The 17,286-nt window shown below is 54.0% G+C and overlaps 1 protein-coding gene across 9 annotated transcripts in view; it reads left to right on the top strand.

Moving 5' to 3' along the window:
* TFEB (transcription factor EB) overlaps positions 1–17,286 on the top strand; it is a 51,705-nt gene that overhangs the window by 28,845 nt on the left and 5,574 nt on the right. For 8 of the 9 annotated variants that reach the window (XM_032140442.2, XM_032140440.2, XM_032140439.2 and 5 more), the window contains 3 exons: positions 15,497–15,722; positions 15,843–16,097; positions 16,951–17,031. In XM_032140442.2, coding sequence (XP_031996333.1) covers positions 15,519–15,722; positions 15,843–16,097; positions 16,951–17,031 — 540 coding nt within the window. In that variant the 5' untranslated portion in view covers positions 15,497–15,518. Of the gene's footprint in view, positions 1–744; positions 936–15,496; positions 15,723–15,842; positions 16,098–16,950; positions 17,032–17,286 lie in introns of those variants that run through there. The other variant, XM_032140443.2, reaches the window with a different exon arrangement.

Genomic DNA, 17,286 nt, shown 5'->3' with positions numbered 1-17,286 from the left:
TGGGAATGCTGGGGTGGTCCCCTGTTAGCTCTTCCCAGAAGCCCAACTCTTGGGCAGGATGGGGGTTGGGGGGTGTAAGGGCGGTTGCGGGTGGGTGTAGATGTGTGTTGTGAGGGGAGAAGAGCCCCCGCTGAGTTCCTGGGCCACTGCCTGTGCTGTCTAGTGGCCTCTGCCAGCACTGGCTGCCCCGTCCTGCCCCCACCAGGCGTGACTCAGATCGAAAGCAGAAGCTGCCAGACACTGCACAGGGTGAAGTGAGGCAGAACCAAATGTGCTATTTTGGAACCTGGTTAATTCCCCCTTCTGCCCCCCACCTCCCTGCTCTCAGGGCTCCCATCCCCTCCAGCTGTCTGGCACTTTAGCTTCCTCAAGGGGACAGTTGGGGCAGGCCTTGGTTTCCCCTGGCATGGACGTGGAAGGCCATGCTGAGGCCCCTGTCCTTGCTAGGCCCCTCTCCCTGGCTAGAGGTGCTGGATTCTGGGGACCCGCGCTCTGGGGTTGGGGAGGAAGGGCGCCCTCTCCTGGTGGGAACTCGTGGGCAGGGCGGCCCTGGCGAGATGACGGTCACCAGGCCTGGCACCCACTCTCCCTCTGCCCATCTTTGGCCGCTCTCAAGCCAGCTGTCAGCTGCCTCTCCCAGCAGTGTGAGCTGACGAGAGCTTCAGGTGGGAGCCTCTCCCGGCAGTGAATCTGAGGGTTGGGAGGGATTTCCGGACCCAGAGGGAAGATATTTTGGGGCAGAGGGCCTTTCCAGAACCCATGAAATCACACACCCTGCTGCGACCAGACCGACCCTCCCTAGTTGATGGCTCTTTTTTGGACATCCTAGGCCTGCTTGGGATTCTGGCCCCACGATTTAGGGTTTCTTTGGAGCCCATCTGAGCCTGGGGAGCCCTGTGGTGGTGGAAGAGGTCCAGGCTGCAGTGGTGAAAGAGGTCAGTGGGTTTGTGTTTCTGAGCTGAAAATGGATGTGGAGTTGAGAGCTGTCACCTCTTCATGGACAGGGTGGATGAGGGTCCCTGGCCCTTCAGAAGCTGTGTCATTGGGAAGACGGTGGACTTTACAGCTGTCCCGTGTGAGTGTACATGGGAGTGGGCACAGGCCCTGCGGTATGGCTGCCTCTCAGGGAACCCTGAAGTCAGAGCTCCACTCTGCTGATTACCCCCCAGCAACCTGGTGAGGAGGATGTTGGTGTACTGGGGGAGAGGGGAGTCAGCAGGCAGGTGACCAATTAAAATGTGGGTCCTTGCCAACCTCAGGTGAGCAGGACGTAGGTTTCTCATTGCTCAGATGGAGCTAGGGTTTAGGCAGGTGGGAGGCAGAGGCAGAGCCGTGTGGAGGAGAGAGTGGGCTCCTGGACCTGCTGTGGGAGCCTCCACACTCCCAGGCCTCCTGCGGAGCACACAGGCCCAGGCACACACTGTCCCAAAGGTTGTCTGCTCTCTTCTGGAGCCGCTCTTTGGGCAGGCAGGCAAGTCCTGGTGCAGTGTGTGTGTGATGGTGAGTGTGTATGTGTGGACAGTGGCTTATGTGCGAGAGGTGGTGTGTGCATGAATGGGTGTGTCTCATATGGTCTGTCTGGGTTACTTTTCCACTGGTAACCATCTCGGCTTTGAAGCTGTTTCCCCACTGACCTGGATTGTTTTCCCCTCCTGCGCGGGCCAGAGCCCCAGCACCGAGCGAGCCAGAGCCCACCTGCAGCCTTGCCTTCTGGCCTCCACCTTGGCTCTTGGGCCTGAGAATCAGGCTGCTCAACTTCCCTGTGGGGCTCAGAAGGGCCCTGCCTGTCCTTTAAAATAGCTCTGTGCTTCCACCAGGGGCCTGTGCTTCCCTGCTGTGTCCTCCCACCCGCCACCAATTTTCATGCTTGGAACCAGGGAACTAAGTCCCCAGAAGGCAACAAGTAAAGTTTCTTTAATGTGCCCACACATCTCCCAGGGCAGTTTGTTAAAATGCAGATTCTGACTCAGTGGGTCTGGGCGGGGCCCAAGAGTCTGTTTCTAACCAGCAAACAGGGCGTGCAATGCCTTAAGAGGCCCTCTCCCATCTAAGGCCCTCACCGTCCAGCCAGATGGTCGGTGGTCACCCAGGCAGGGAGCTAGTACTCACAGACCACCTCCAAGGTGCTAGGCACATCACATATTTCCGTTCCATTTACCCCCTCACTGACTCTGAGGAAGGTGGCATTACCGCCATCCTGTTGTACAGATGGGGAAACTGAGGCTCTGAGAGGTTAAGCACCTGCCCCCAGTCACAAAGCTGACAAATGGCAAAGCCAGATTTGAATTCAGGGTCCAGAGCATATTCGTGATCCACTAAGCCCGGCTGTCTTCCAGAGGGCGGACTCAGGACAGTTGATGCGGTGGAGGTGGAGGCAGGGTCAGAGACTCTGCTGGGGAACTGCAAGGGTAGTCCTGGGTGGTTTTGGGTGGAAAGGATGTCTTGAGGGGAAGGAGGCTTGCATGGGAGTAGTTCTAGAGGAAACAAGAGCTGAGGGGAGGCTGGTGTCCTGCCCTCACCTGCTTAGCCAAGAGCCCCTTCACTAATGGGCTCAAGACCCCCTACCTGCCTCCTCTGGCACTTTCCAGACAGACTCTCCACAGGAGCACCCAGCACACTGTGGGGAGACCAGGCGCCCCAGTTCCGCTGCCTACCAACTGTGTGACCTCGGGCAAGTTTTCAGCCTCTCTGTGACTCAGTTGCCGCCTCTGTAAAACAGGGGATATGTGAACGCCTCCATCATGGTGAGGATTAAATCAGTAGTAACACATATCAACGCAGAACAGTGCCTGCTGCAGAGTAAGCACTCAATGTGCATAGTACTAACGCCTCTTGGTTTGCACCTGAGAGAAAACAGGCCACCTTCTGTGAATTTAATGAAGTTGTCCATGCTTCTAGGTGTTTTTGTCCTTTCTTTCCCCATTCCCCTCTCCACTGTCTTCTTTTGTTTAGACCTGGCTACTTCAGTTGTACAGTGGTTGTTTCCAAAGTACTCAGAAGCAGGTTCAACTCTTAAAAACAAAGCCAGGGAGTCGTTCTTTACAGCAGACCAGCCACAGGGAGGCTGGGGAGGCTGGGGAGGCTGGGGCAGTAGATGATGGAGGAGGAGCAGCCCCAGGAGCAGGGGCAGGAGCCAGGCACTGGTGGGATTGAAGTGCTTTGAGGACTTTGGGCCTGGGGCAGGGAGGGCTGAGGTGGGGGTGGCTTAGTCACTGGGACCCTGAGAGCCATTATTAGAACTCAGGACAGATGCAGGGGGTCCTGGGCCTGCGGCTGGGTTTGGGACCAGGAGCCAGAAGCTGCTCTGCGTGCCCGCTGTGTGCCCGGCTGTGCTCGTTGTGCGCCCGGCTGTGCTCGTTGTGCCTGCCTCTTCTCACACTTGGAGTCAACGAGCCTTCCCTGCCCTAAACAGCTGGCAGCTAGCAGAAGACGCTGGAGTGTGGATTCTTTTCTCCTGAGGAGATGGAAAAGCAAAGGCTGGATCCTAAAGCTGCCATGGCTCTGGAGAGGGAGCTCCCCAATGCCGGGGTAGCCAGCACATGGGACAGTGAAACCGGTGCCTGGCTCTTCCCCTCCCAGCCCTGCAGGCCGATTCCACCGGACCAGCCCTCCACACATCCATGCTGCCAGAACCATCAGCACACCAGGCAGGCGGCGGGGAGCCTATGAGAGGTCCCACACAGCCTCTGCATGTTATTTGTGAGGGTCTTGAGGCCCGGAGAGGGGGACAGGACTCGCTCAAGGTCACGCAGCTGGGTGGTGCATACCGATGCAGGTCTTCCAGTCCCACTCTGGCCTTAGGGAGGCTTTTATGCTGGGCCCGTGGAGGCTGAAGGAGTCCTTGCAAAACAGACTCATCTCAGAGAGTCAGAGCTTGTGGGCCCCAAGTCCACAATGGCATGAACTAACCAGTCAGATAGAGTCTTAGGCCTCATCTTCCCTGGGGAGGGACCTCATTGACCACATAGGCTGATGTAGCATCCACGAAAACTTAGCTGATCTTCCCTGCAGGGGACGTGAGCAGGTTTGCTGGGGTGGGTCAGAGGGTACTTGGGGCAAGTGGAGTTTCAGTCTCTAAGCCCCTCTGTCACCCTCAGGCCCCTTTCCTGTCCTAGGAGCCATCTATGGCTGAGCCCCACTCCTCCCCTAACCCTTACCACCCTCACCTCACTATGGTCTGGTGCCAGATCTCTGATCCCTGGAATCACATTTCTGTCTGACCAACTTCATATAGCCTCGCCTTCCGCCCCCTCCGACCCAGGCCCGCGGGTGGGCTAACCGTCTCAGTGAGATTCAGATTTGTCACCCTCTGAGCCTCCTGGGCATGGATGTCTTGGCTATTTAGCAAAAAGTATCTGTGGGTGGGGTCTGGGAGAGCTGAGGAACATGCAGGCCTCTCTGGGGAACCTCTGTAGGATTCGCTGAGGGTGACATGGGATGAGGGAGGCACAGGACTGAAAGTGCAGGGGACAACAAGCCATCTACATGGGGAGACCTTTCCTATGGGCCCCAGGTTTCCTCTCCTGGGCTGGAACTGGTGGTGGTCACATACCTGAGAGACCTGGGCTCGAATCCCACTTTACTGTGTTCTTGCAGTGTGACCCCTGACAAGCTGCTTAACCTTTCTTTCTTTTTTTTTTTTTTTTTTTTTTGAGACGGAGTCTTGCTCTGTCGCCCAGGCTGGAGTGCAGTGGCGCGATCTCAGCTCACTGCAACCTCCGCCTCCTGAGTTCAAGCCATTCTCCTGCCTCAGCCTCCCAAGTAGCTGGGACTACAGGCATGTGCCACCATGCCTGGCTAATTTTTGTATTTTTAGTAGAGACAGGGTTTCACCATGTTGGCCAGGCTGGTCTCAAACTCCGACCTCAAGTGATCCACCTGCTTCAGCCTCCCAAAGTGCTGGGATTACAGGCATGAGCCACTGCGCCTGGCCTACTTAACCTTTCTGAGTCTCGGTTTCCTATCCTGCTGGTGTTGCTGTTTATCCCATCAAGTGTTTGTGGGGATGAATGCGACTGAACAGAGGCCCCTTGCGCACTGCAATGTGGGAGGGACTCGGAGCGTTTGCCAAGTGGGTGATAACTGAGTGTGTGGGGGTCACTGGACCAGCAGCCCTTGAGGGCCCTGCATCTCTTTCTGGAAAGTCTGATGGGTGGGATGGTGTGGAGGTTCTGAAGAAGAAAAGTGATTTCTCTGAAACTTCCTTGTAGCTGAGGAGACTGGTAGGTGGCAAGGAAACAACTAGAGAACAAAGCATGGCAGACACAGGCAGGAGGCTAGAGTAGATGGAGTGCCCAGGAGGCAGGTGCAGGGGCACAAGGGGTAGGGGTTCAGTCCCACCACTCCCCAACCCAGGAGAAAGGTGGCTGCCTGCTCAGGGGATCCTTAGACTGCAAGCGGCAGCTGAGGGATGGGGCTACACGCGTGTGCACATGGATGTGTGTGCATGTGTGCGTGCATGTGTGTGAGAGAGAAGAGAGAAAGAGAGAGAAGCAGACACGGAGAGACAGAGGGTCCACATGGGTGGCTGGGCCAGTCCATGCATATCACAGGAGTGGAATCCTTTTCTAGTTTCTCCTTTCATGTTCCTCTTAGCTACGTGTCCCTCGTCCCTGTCCTGCCATGCCCAGTGGCAGTCTTCTTTGCCAGGGCCCAGCTGGTCCCAGTGCGACAGGACAGGGCGACTCCCTGGTCTGCAATGGCCTTTGAAGCTGCTCTCCCTGTTGTCCCAGGCCAACAGTCTGGCCAGCCAGGAGGCGCCAGTTCCCACCCTTTCCTGTGGGATGTGAGCTGAAACTTGGGGCTGATGGGCCTGAGCTCTGGGAACAGGAGGCCATTAAGTGGGCCATGAGCTTGTGTGACCGCCCTTCCTCTCTCCTCTCCTTCCTTTCCCTCCTCCCCACCTCCTGCTGGTGCTCAGAGATTTAAAAACAAGCCCCTGACTGCCCCCTGCCCCCAGCCCTACAGTCTCCCGCAGCGCATCCCTGCAGGGGGTCTGGGAGAGGCGGTGCAGAACGCATCCTGGGGTCTTGCTCTGCTGCCACTGAAGCGCATTGTGCAGATCTCCCTTTTGGAGCCCCTGCTTCCTTATGTAATTCATTCTTTGTTCTTGATCTTTGTTTTTGAGACGGAGTCTCGCTCTGTTGCCCAGGCTGGAGTGTAGTGGCAAGACCTCGGCTCACTGCAAGCTCCGCCTCCCGGGTTCACGCCATTCTCCTGCCTCAGCCTTTTGAGTAGCTGGGACTACAGGCGCCCGCCACCACACCCGGCTAATTTTTTGTATTTTTAGTAGAGACGGGGTTTCACCGTGTTAGCCAGGATGGTCTCGATCTCCTGACCTTGTGATCCGCCGGCCTCAGCCTCCCAAAGTGCTGGGATTACAGGCGTGAGCCACCGCGCCCGGCCTCTTTGTTTCTTGATCTTTATTCATCACAAATAGGGGCTGGTCAGTCCTCAGTAAGTGTGAAGACCACATCCTGCATGGCAGCCTTTGTGTGCTATTGGAGACCAGTAGCACTCAGCCATGGTGATGCAGGACCAGGGTCCCGGAGGGAACCTGCCAGGGTGATGGTGACATTCTCCATCTTGATCTAAACAGTGATTAGACAAGGCCACACACCTGTAAAAATTCATTGAGCTGTACACTACAAATCTATGCATTTTGCTAGGATAAGTTACACTTCACTAAAAGGGAAAAAGACCAAAACATGGCATTAAAACTGTTAAAAGCATGTGCGTGTCCCATTGACCTCATTTCTGCTTCTGATATCAAGGATCTTCCAATCAAACAGTGCACACTTACCAGGTGTCTTGGGTTTGCTATGTTTCCGTATCGGAAGTTACCAGCTAATATAATAAAAGGCTATATTATGAAGTATCTCCAGTGTGCCAGGAACTGTGGTAAACGCTCTGATTACTTATCCCTTAGAACCCAAAGAGGTGGACATTGTTATTGCTCACCTGCCTCTCTCATCTCCTGCAGTGAATGACTTGATATACAAGCTCTGGAAAAGAAAATCTTAGAAGACCCAAGGCTTTTGGAGAGGAAACAGAGGGCTCCTGGTAATAGGAAAAGCTGGTCTGAGGCCTTCCTACCCCTATCTAGTAAGGAGAGACTGAGGCTGGGGTTACCACTAGGCTGCTCTGTCCCAGTCTGGGCTTTCAGATGGTGTGTGTGTGTGTGTGTGTGTGTGAATGAATGGGTGAACAGATGGGACCCTTTCCCCAAAGGAACTTGTGCAGGGATGCCCCCAGTGGGCCTGGATGGAGCAACATTGAACAGTGACCAGAATGGTGAAACCTCCCCTCTGCCCACAAATTCACACCTGCAGACAACTTTCACACCCAGCCTCCTCACTTAGAGCACAACTGCTCTGAGGGAAACGTGGCCCCGGCTGGCCATCCCTGCTTGACTGATGGGGAGACGGAGGTCATGCCTAGACAACTGAGTCCAGCCCAAGGCTAAGACTTGAACCCAAGCACCTGGCCTCTCCCACAGCACCATATGGGCAGGATTGCTGGCTCCTGGGAGTCGCAGGACACCTTTCCACCCCTCACCCTGTTTGGGTCTGGGCCATCTGATGCCCCCTCCCCAGGCCCTACAGTGACTCATGACCACCGCCGTAATTTGGAACGGCTTTGTCCATGAGGATTAGGTGAGGTCCTTGTTCTGTTTCCTAGTTCATCAGGACTTCCTCTGCTGCCTCCTCTGCCAGAGGGGGGCTGAGAAAAACCCCAAGTTTGGTATTTTTTCCTCTCTTCCCTTCCCTAGGCTGAAAGGTTCCTAGGAGGCCACAAAGCCCTTCCTTTGCCTCCAGGAATCTCGCACCTGTTCAGGAAGCTTTTGTTTAGCACTCAGTTTCTTTCCCCACGACTGACCGGGCAGCTCCCCCACAACCGAGAGTGTGTAACAGACTGAATCAGAAGGAAACTTCTTCCGACCACAGAGGTGCAGAGCGTCATCAATGGCTTAAACAGGCCTCCCAGCCGCTGGGCTTGCACACTTTGTTGTTTCAGCCGCCAGACATGTGTTTTTCTGGGAATACAGGAAATTATCTCTGCTCTTTGAGGAAGGGTAGAATTTTTTTTTCTGCCTGTGTTTGGGGATTCCAGACTGTTCCATCATCCCGGACACCCTCTGGCCCCTGGGCTGGATGAAAGAGATCAGCTGCTGAAACTCTTTGATCGCAGGGAGACTTCTTCAGTGAGAATTACTAAAACAAAACGTGGCCGCCCTCACCCTGAATGCAGGACTGAGGCCAAACTCCCAGCCCCAGGGTTGGGGCGGTGCAGCCAGACTGCCAGGGTCCAGCCTTGCCACTCATTAGCTCTGTGACCTTCAGCAAGTGACAACCTCTCTGGGCCTGCGTTTCCTCATTCCTCGAGTGGGGACAATAATGGTACCCACGTCACTCATATCATGAAATAATTGTGATAATTACATAAGGTGCTTTGAACAGTACCCAGCACACAGTAAGCATTCTATGAGCATTAGCTGTTAGCATAAAATATTTTTTTTTCAATTAGAAAGATATACATCTTCATTCTAGAGAAAGAATAACATTCCAAAAGGCTTTTAAAACCACACAAAATACTTATGGTTACATCATCCAAAGAAGTCAGTAATAATTTTGTATATTTCCTCCCAAGAGGTTTTTCTGTACATATTTTTACATTGTGATGATCAGATTTTATAATACAATTCCCCCTACATCCTACATTTTGTCACCTGACATATCCTCATGTTATTTATTTTAAGTATAGCAGTCCATCAGGAGGGACACACCGTAATTTATTTAACTATTCTATAACTGGACATTGAGGTTAGTTTTGACTTTTTTCTGTATAATGTGAAGTGCATCTTTATGCACAAAATCCTTTTCTGCATCTATGATTACTTCCTTGGACTGGTGAATATTTTTCAAGGCTTTGACATATATTGCCAAATTGCTTTTCCAAAGAGGTTGTACCAAGGTATGCTCTGGCAGTTGTGTTGAAGGTGCCTGGTACCAAAGGCATTTTAAAGTCATAGACACACTTGGGGAAGGGGGAGTTTTGGGGAAGGGGTGATGTTGGTGAAGGTAGTTTACATAACTCTTCTTTAACGTCTGCCGTCATTCTTTTTTTTTTTTTTTTTTTGAGATGGAGTTTCACTCTGGTTGCCCAGGCTAGAGTGCAATGGTGTGATCTCAGCTCACTGCAACCTCTGCCTCCCAGATTCAAGCAATTCTCCTGCCTCAGCCTCCCAAGCAGCTGGGCCTACAGGCATGTGCCACCACACCTGGCTAATTTTTGTGTTTTTAGTAGAGACGGAGTTTCACCATGTTGCCCAGGCTGGTCTTGAACTCCTGACCTCAAGTGATCTGCCTGCCTCAGCCTGCCAAAGTGCTGGGATTACAGGCGTAAGCCACCGTGCCAGGCTGGTCTGCCCTCATTCTTACGTGATTTTAAAATGAGAATATAACACACATACAGAAAATTATAAATTGTAAGGGAGCAGCTGTACAAATTATTGTAAGTATGACACTCTCATGGCACCAACACCCATATCAAATTACAGAACTTTCCTAATCCTTTTACCCACCAAGCCATCTTGTGTCCCCTCCCACTCCCCCAGGGTAATTAGGATCCTGAGTTCTAACATAATAGATTAATGTTGCATTTTTTTGAACTCATATACGCAGAGCATGCTGTATACGCTTTTGTGCCTGGCTTCTTCCATTAACATTATGTCTGTGAGAGTCATCTATGTCATGTGTAACAACAGTGCATTTGCTGTCATTGCTTTGTAGCATTTGATTGTATGGATGTACCACCACTTCAATTTATTTTATTTATTTATTTTTTTTGAGATGGAGTCTCACTCTGTCACCCAGGCTAGAGTGCAGTGGCACGATCTCGGCTCACTGCAACCTCCGCCTCCCGGGTTCAAGCGATTCTCCTGTCTCAGCCTCCCGAGTAGCTGGGACTACAGGCGCACACCACCACGCCTGGCTAATTTTTGTATTTTTTAGTAGAGATGGGGTTTCACCATGTTGGCCAGGCTGGCTTCGAACTCCTGACCTCAAGTGATCCGCCCGCCTCAGCCTCCCAAACTGCTGGGATTACAGGCGTGAGCCACCGCGCCTGGCCCACCACTTCTTTATCTATCTTTCTTTAATGGACATTTGGGTGGTTTCCAGTTTTGGTTCCTATACACGCAAACATTCTAGTATATGTGCTTTGGTGAACACGTGAGTGCTTTTCTGTTGGGCATGCATAGGAGTAGGTCCATGGGTCATGGAGTGTGTTTTCAGCTTCCTGCTCTAAGTTTTAAAGGATCATTTAGAGGGCAGGAAAATCCTCAAGGCAGTTCAGGCCTCACAAGCCACTGAATGGACTGGCGTCAGCTGAGAGTAGTTTGAGGGCACTGCATGAAGATAGTACTCCCCTCAGAAGCCCTTGTCTGGGGCTGTGGTAGAAACTGAGTGGGGCCCTGGCCCTCCAGCTCCAAATGCTCAGTGGCTGCTGGCCCTGGCTCTGTGCCTCTGCTGGCCACTTGGTGCCCTCACCCAGGGTCCACGGCTGGCCTAATGACCACTGCACCAAGCAGGCCAGGGCTTGGGCCAGCCCAGGTGGAGCTGGGGGGATTCCTTCCCCTTGGCGACCCACCTTTGGACATGACTGGAAGCACTGGAAGCAGGTCGGGCCCCCCCATAAACCCCCAGAAGCTGCTGTACTGCCTTCTCCTGTTAACAGAATCACACAAGTCGCACATATTCCCACTGTAAGAGCTGAGTGCTTCTCCAGTGGAACGAAGAACTATAAAAATCCCTCTTTATCCCTCCACCTCCATCGCCCCTTCCCACTCCCCTCTGCAGCAGTAACAACTCTGAACAGTTTGGGGTGCTGGGAGAGCCCAGAATAGTAGTTAAAGAGTGGGGGCTGTGAGCCAGCCTGCCTGGATCAAATCTCCATTCTGCTACTTAATCAGCTGTGTATACTTGAGTGAGTTCCTTCACCTCTCTGTGCCTCGGTTTCCTCCAGGAAAAATGGGGACAATACTACTACTCAGCTCATTGGGTTGTTGGGAAGAAAAAACAGAATTAACATTAGGAAAAGCACATTGACCAGCCCTGACCCATGGCAATCATTCATGAAGCATTTAGCGGCTGGTACTATGATCTTCCTGTTGTCTACGCACATACCATTTCATGCTTCATGGGCTTAAGCTGTGCATTTTATTCTGCAGATTACCTTTTCCACTCAATGCTATATCTTTGATATCTTCTTTCCTACGTCTGAGACTTAACTCTTCTGGGCTCCTCTTTCTCATTGCCTCTGTCATGGAGACCAGTGATTTCTCCCTGTCTTTCTCCTCCCTGTGTCCACGTCTTCCCTCAGGTACGGCTCTGACAAGACTGGTTCATGCTAAGGTGTAAATGACTGACAGGCAAGGCCCACACACAGGCTGGATGAAACCAGCTCTGGCCTGACCAGAGGAGACCGGGATCCCTGGTTATGAAGCGACTGCCACACACTTACCTTGAATCCTCCCAATGGCCCCAAAAGGCAGGTGCTGTGATTAGCAGGTGCTGCGTTTTACAGAGGAAGACAGCAAAGCACAGAGAGGTGAAGTAGCTTTCTGAAGTTGCCTAGCCAGTAGGGGCAGTGAGCCTGTGGGACTGCAGAACTCATTTTGGACATGACTAAGCTAGAACCCAGTCTGGGCTTTGAGGCAGAGTCAGCTGAGAGGCTCTGGGTGGGCAGCAGCAGGAGGCAGCTGGAGGGTCCTGGGGGTGTTGATGGGGGCAGCCATGCGATGGGGGAGAGGCAGGGATTCTCTGGGGCATCAAACCCTTCCTCTCAGGAGGAGGGTATTACCTGGGAGGGGCAGGGGAGAAGGCTCTCCAGGGAAATGCCCCATCCCTGGTGTCTACATGCAGTAGGCACTCCAGGCCCCCAGTGTTACTGAATGTGCGCACAGTAGACCCTTTCCAGGTATGGTGGGTCTGAAGGGCCAGATGGTGGGAGGGGCCAGGGACAGTTTGGTTCTCCCACGTCCATCCTCTTAGTTCTTCCTGGCCAGACTGGGTGTCAGGGGAGGCTGTGAGTGGACCCTCAGGGTTTGAGAGTGAGTAGGCATGTTTGGAGGCTGAGGGTGGGGGGATTAGCATGTCCTGGACCACCCCCATTGCTCTCTGATCCCTTCAGGCCTCTCCCTTACCCCATACCCATCCCACCTACACCACACTCAGCAACCCAGGCTGGCGACCAGGGCCAGGGGAGAGGGCTGGAGCTTCACTGGAGGACAAGCTCTGTGGGTGTGACAGCTCCAGCAGTGGGGTTGGGGAGCCTCACTACCCTGCCAGCCTCTGTCAGGGGACAGTAGCTAAGGCTACTGACACCCACTGATGCACAGACACCTCGCTGTGTCCACTTCTCCAACGTCCTCTCCCAGGAGGCTCACCCAGATTCTGGTAGGGGGCGGTGGGGCAGGGATTCCCAAGTCCATTGTGCGGATGAGGGAACTGAGGCTGGCCCAGCCAGCGAGAGGCAGGGTCCAGCCTAGGCTGTCCTCGTAGCAAAGCCAGCTCCAGTCTAGGCGAGGCCAGGCCAGACGCTCAGCTCTTTGTCAGAGAAACAAGGGGACCGTTCTCCCCTAGCCCTCCCTGTGCCGGCTGGCACTGCCAGGCCCGGTGCCCACACCCCCACCAGGGCCAACTGAAGTCAGATTGTCCCCAAGGGTGGGGGGGGTGACCCAGTGTCGTGTGGGTGGGTGTGTAGGGGATACAGCTGCGAGGGGGTGGGTTGGGCTGGGGTCAGAGCCTATGAGGTCTGTAGGGCTAGTGTGTGTGTGGTGGGCAGTGGGGGTACAAAGACAGGGATACCCCTCTGTAGCAGCATAGGAAGGGGGTGGGCGAAGCCATGGGTGGAGGCTGCAGCTGTGTTCCTGCTGCAGGATGGGAAGGGAGTGGTGGGCATCTGCTCCTTTCTTTCTGGGGAATGCCCCGTTGGGAGCTGGGTGGAGAGACCCAAGGGGCTGAGACAGCCCCTTTACTGATTCATGGTGTAGAGGGGCAGAGAAGGAAGGAGGGTGGGGTGAGGGCCACTGCCTGTCTTCCTACCTTGTCAGGAAGGCATAGTGATGGTGGGAGGAGCCCTGGCTGGCAGTCAGGTGGCATGGGCTCCATTCCTGGGCCTGGCAGCCGGGCAGCCTGCAATAAGCTTCCTCCCCGCTCTGCGTGGAGACCCTCTCCTCCCCAGCATGGGCTCAGAGGCCGTGTTGCCTGGGGCTGGGTTCCAGCTCTGTCCCTTTTGCTGCTGAAAGACACTTATCTCCTGTGCTTCTGTTTCTCCTTATCTATAAAAGGAGAGTAATATGCAGAACTACTTCATAGGGCTGTTTGAGGTGAAGGAGTCTGGAATATTGCCTGACATACAGTAAATGCTCAAATAAATGCAAGTTATTCTTATTTCTATTATCTGGTGATTTTCACTGAATATTTGCCAGTTCTTTTTGCTAATGCTGACTAAGTCCAGTGTCTGGCATTAGCCAGAACATGTCAGCCTTTGCTGCTTCCCTTTGCCACCACCCGAGGTCTGGGCCTCATTGTTAGGCGCTTGAGACGCAGCTCTGGCCTCTGGTCCACACTGATCAGTTCGCCTGCCAGTCATGTGCCCATCCATGTCTCATGCACTCAGCCTCCCAGGTGCTACATAATGTGCAAGACCTATTAATTTCATATAGTGCTCCAATCTTCTGAAGCAGAGACTGTTTACTAATGAGAAATTGACGCTCAGAGAGGTTAAGTGACTTGCCCAAGGTCACACAGCAAAGAAGTGGCAGAACTAGGATTCAAGCCCATATTTTCTCAGTTCAGAAGTCCTTGCTCAACCACAAAGTCATACTGCCTCTTGCAATATCCCCAAGATGGGACCCTCCAGCCCCTACCAGGACCTTCATGGGGTCTGGACACACTCAGGAGCCCTGCACCTCTCAGAGTCTCAGCCTGTCTCAGCTGCGGAGGACCTTAGAAATTACTGGGTCCAACCCTTTCATTTTGTGCATGGAGAGATGGAAGCTCAGAGGGGGAAGGGACTTACCCAGGGTCACTTACCCAGGGTCACTCAATGAGCTAGGGACAGAGTGGGCCCAGCTGTAGGACTCATTCTTCCCTGTCTTTCCTTCCAGACTGGGCTGGGGGGCTTAAGTCACACCTGTCCCACTGAGACCTGTAGAAGGTCAGGGCTGATGTGCTGGTGGGAAGTCCTCTCTGGGCTCGGGCAGTGCCAGGTGCCTGGAAGTGGCCCTCCCCATACAGGCCCCCCTAAGCCTGTGGACTTGCCTTTCTCTTTATTACACTGTAGGCTGCGTGAGCTCAGGAACTGCAGTTGTATCCCCATTGCCTGGCTCACAAATAAGATACATTTCTTCACACATGCATTCAGCAATTGCCGTGTCCCAGGTCCTGGGCCAGAGGCCCATGGTATAGCAGTGAAAAGGACAGAAAATGCCTGCCCCGAGGGAAGTTTGCATTCCCAGTAAGAAAGACACAGACAATGAATGAAATAGGCAAAAATGCATCATATTTAAGATGGTGAAAAGTGATATGGAGGAAAATAAAAACAAAAGGGAAGGGGCATAGGGAGTAGTGGTGGGGGGGCTTTGTAATTTTAATAGGTTGGTCCTAGACGGTCTCTGTAAGGTAACATTTGAGCCTTGGAGGAGGTGAAGGAGTGAGCCATGATGTCATCTGGGGGGAGAGCATTCCAGGCAGAGGGAACAGCAAGTGCAAAGGCCCTGAGGTGGGGGCATGCCTGGGATGTTTCAGGGATTTCAAAGTGCCTGGAGGATGTAGCCGGAGCAGATAAAACAAGAGGAAGAGCTGGCGGATGGGGTCAAAGGGGAACATGAGGTGGGCCAGATCCTAGGGGGCCTTTCCAGTCATGGTAAGGACTTTAGCTTTTCCCCTGAGGAAGGTGGGAGCCATGGGGAGTTGTGAGCAGAGGGGAAGACAGGATCTGACTTAGGATGTAACAGGACTTAAATGAGTTGCTCTACTGAGGTGCCAGTAGAATGTCCTAGGGCAAGCCAGAGGAGGCAGTCTGAACACTGGGCTGCTCCTGCGGGATTCCAGGTAAGACCCAGGATAGGCTGGGCCCACCTTGTGGCGGCAAAGGAAGATGGATCTGAGGTCGGATCTAACAGGATCAGGATGTGGGCATGACACAGAGAGGAGTGGAAGTTGACTGTTAGAGTTTGGGATTTACCAACTGCAATGAGTGAAGAAGACAGAACCTTCGGTTTTGGTCCAGGAACCAGGAAACTTGGATTCATGTCTCAGCTGTCACCCGCTTGCTCAGCGACCTTGGGCAAATCTCTTCCTCTCTCAGGGCTCGGTGTCTTCTCCTATAAAATGGATGCGGTCCCAGTCATTCTGGCCTCCCCCTGCCAGCCCCTGTGCTTTGAGGAGGACACGTGCCTCATATACCTGCCGCCCCTTCTCGTCCACAGGGAGCCAGCACCGGCAGCCACCATGGCGTCACGCATAGGGCTGCGCATGCAGCTCATGCGGGAGCAGGCGCAGCAGGAGGAACAGCGGGAGCGCATGCAGCAACAGGCTGTCATGCATTGCATGCAGCAGCAGCAACAGCAGCAGCTCGGGGGGCCGCCCACCCCGGCCATCAACACCCCCGTCCACTTCCAGTCGCCACCACCTGTGCCTGGGGAGGTGTTGAAGGTAGGGCCTGTTCTGGCCTGCCCCCCACCCTGTCCCCACTAGTCCCAGCCTCCCCTAGAGCCCTTGTGTCCCCACTAGTCCCAGCCTCCCCTAGAGCCCTTGCCTTTTCCCCCCTCCCAGGTGCAGTCCTACCTGGAGAATCCCACGTCCTACCATCTGCAGCAGTCGCAGCATCAGAAGGTGCGGGAGTACCTGTCCGAGACCTACGGGAACAAGTTTGCTGCCCACATCAGCCCGGCCCAGGGCTCTCCGAAGCCCCCACCAGCCGCCTCCCCAGGGCTGCGAGCTGGACACGTGCTGTCCTCCTCCGCTGGCAACAGTGCTCCCAACAGCCCCATGGCCATGCTGCACATTGGCTCCAACCCTGAGAGGGAGGTGAGTGAGGAGCTGGCCAGTGGCCGTGCGGCTTGCAGAGCTCGTGCCCACTGCTGTGCTTCTGAGGCTCGCAGTCTAATGGCAGAGGCAGGGGTGCCACCTTTAGGGAGCCTCAGTCTAAGGTGGGGACAGAGCCCTCCTCAGGGAGCCCCAATCTCAGGGGGAAGACACAGCCCTGCCCTCAGGGAGCCTCACAGAGGAAACGCCATCCTTACTTTCAAAAGCTCTGCTAGGAAGTCAGGTGCCGTGGCTCACGCCTGTAATCCCAGCACTTTGGGAGGCTGAGGCGGGCAGATCACTTGAGGTCAGGAGTTTGAGAACAGCCTGGCCAACATGGTGAAACCCTGTCTCTACTAAAATACAAAAATTAGCTGGGCGTGGTGGTGCGCACCTGTAATCCCAGCTACTCGGGAGGCTGAGGCAGGAGAATCACTTGAATCAGGAAGGTGGAAGTTGCAGTGAGCTGAGATCGCGACACTGCACTTCACCCTGGGTGACAGAGTGAGACTCCTTCTCAAAAAAAAAAAAAAAAAAAGAAAAAAAGAAAGCTCTGCTAGGGAGAAACAGAAGGCTTATCCGGGAAAGCCTAGCACACTCCCCAAGCCAGAGACAGAAGTGAGATCAAGGAAGCTCCCTGGGCAGGTAGGCTCCTTGGCAAGAACCGCAGCTTCAGGTTGGGCCAGTGGGACATGGACAGCTCATCTCTTCTCTGGGCCTATTTCCTCTTTCCTGAGATAAGTAGGTTGGGTGAGGTGGGCTCCAAGGTCCCTCCAGGTCAGTGGTTGTCCCAATGCCTCTTTCCCCTGCCCACCTCCTGGTGGGCCCTCCCCAGATGGACTTTTCTCTTTTCCAGTTTGATGATGTCATTGACAACATTATGCGTCTGGACGACGTCCTTGGCTACATCAATCCTGAAATGCAGATGCCCAACACGGTACTCCTGGCTAGGGTGCGGGGGGTGTGCAAGGGTTCTAGGGAGGGGGGCACCCACAGTGGCTCTGAGCCCAGAGAGAGTGGAGACAGGGTTCTCACTGGGCAGAGCTGGCATGTTTCTGTAGAGATGAGTCATTTTCACTAAATAATATGACAAGGGCCGGGGCCAGGAGGAATTATGAAGCAAGAAGGATGTGCCTCAGCCTCTGCGCACCATGGGGCTTCAGAGGGGAGAAGGGGCTGGGGACATGGAGCG

This window comes from Hylobates moloch, unplaced genomic scaffold (assembly GCF_009828535.3).
Source record: "Hylobates moloch isolate HMO894 unplaced genomic scaffold, HMol_V3 SCAFFOLD_20, whole genome shotgun sequence".
Classification (NCBI taxonomy): Eukaryota; Metazoa; Chordata; class Mammalia; order Primates; family Hylobatidae; genus Hylobates; species Hylobates moloch.
Note: the sequence above shows the minus strand (reverse complement) of the source record. Positions and strands in the feature narration are given on the sequence as shown.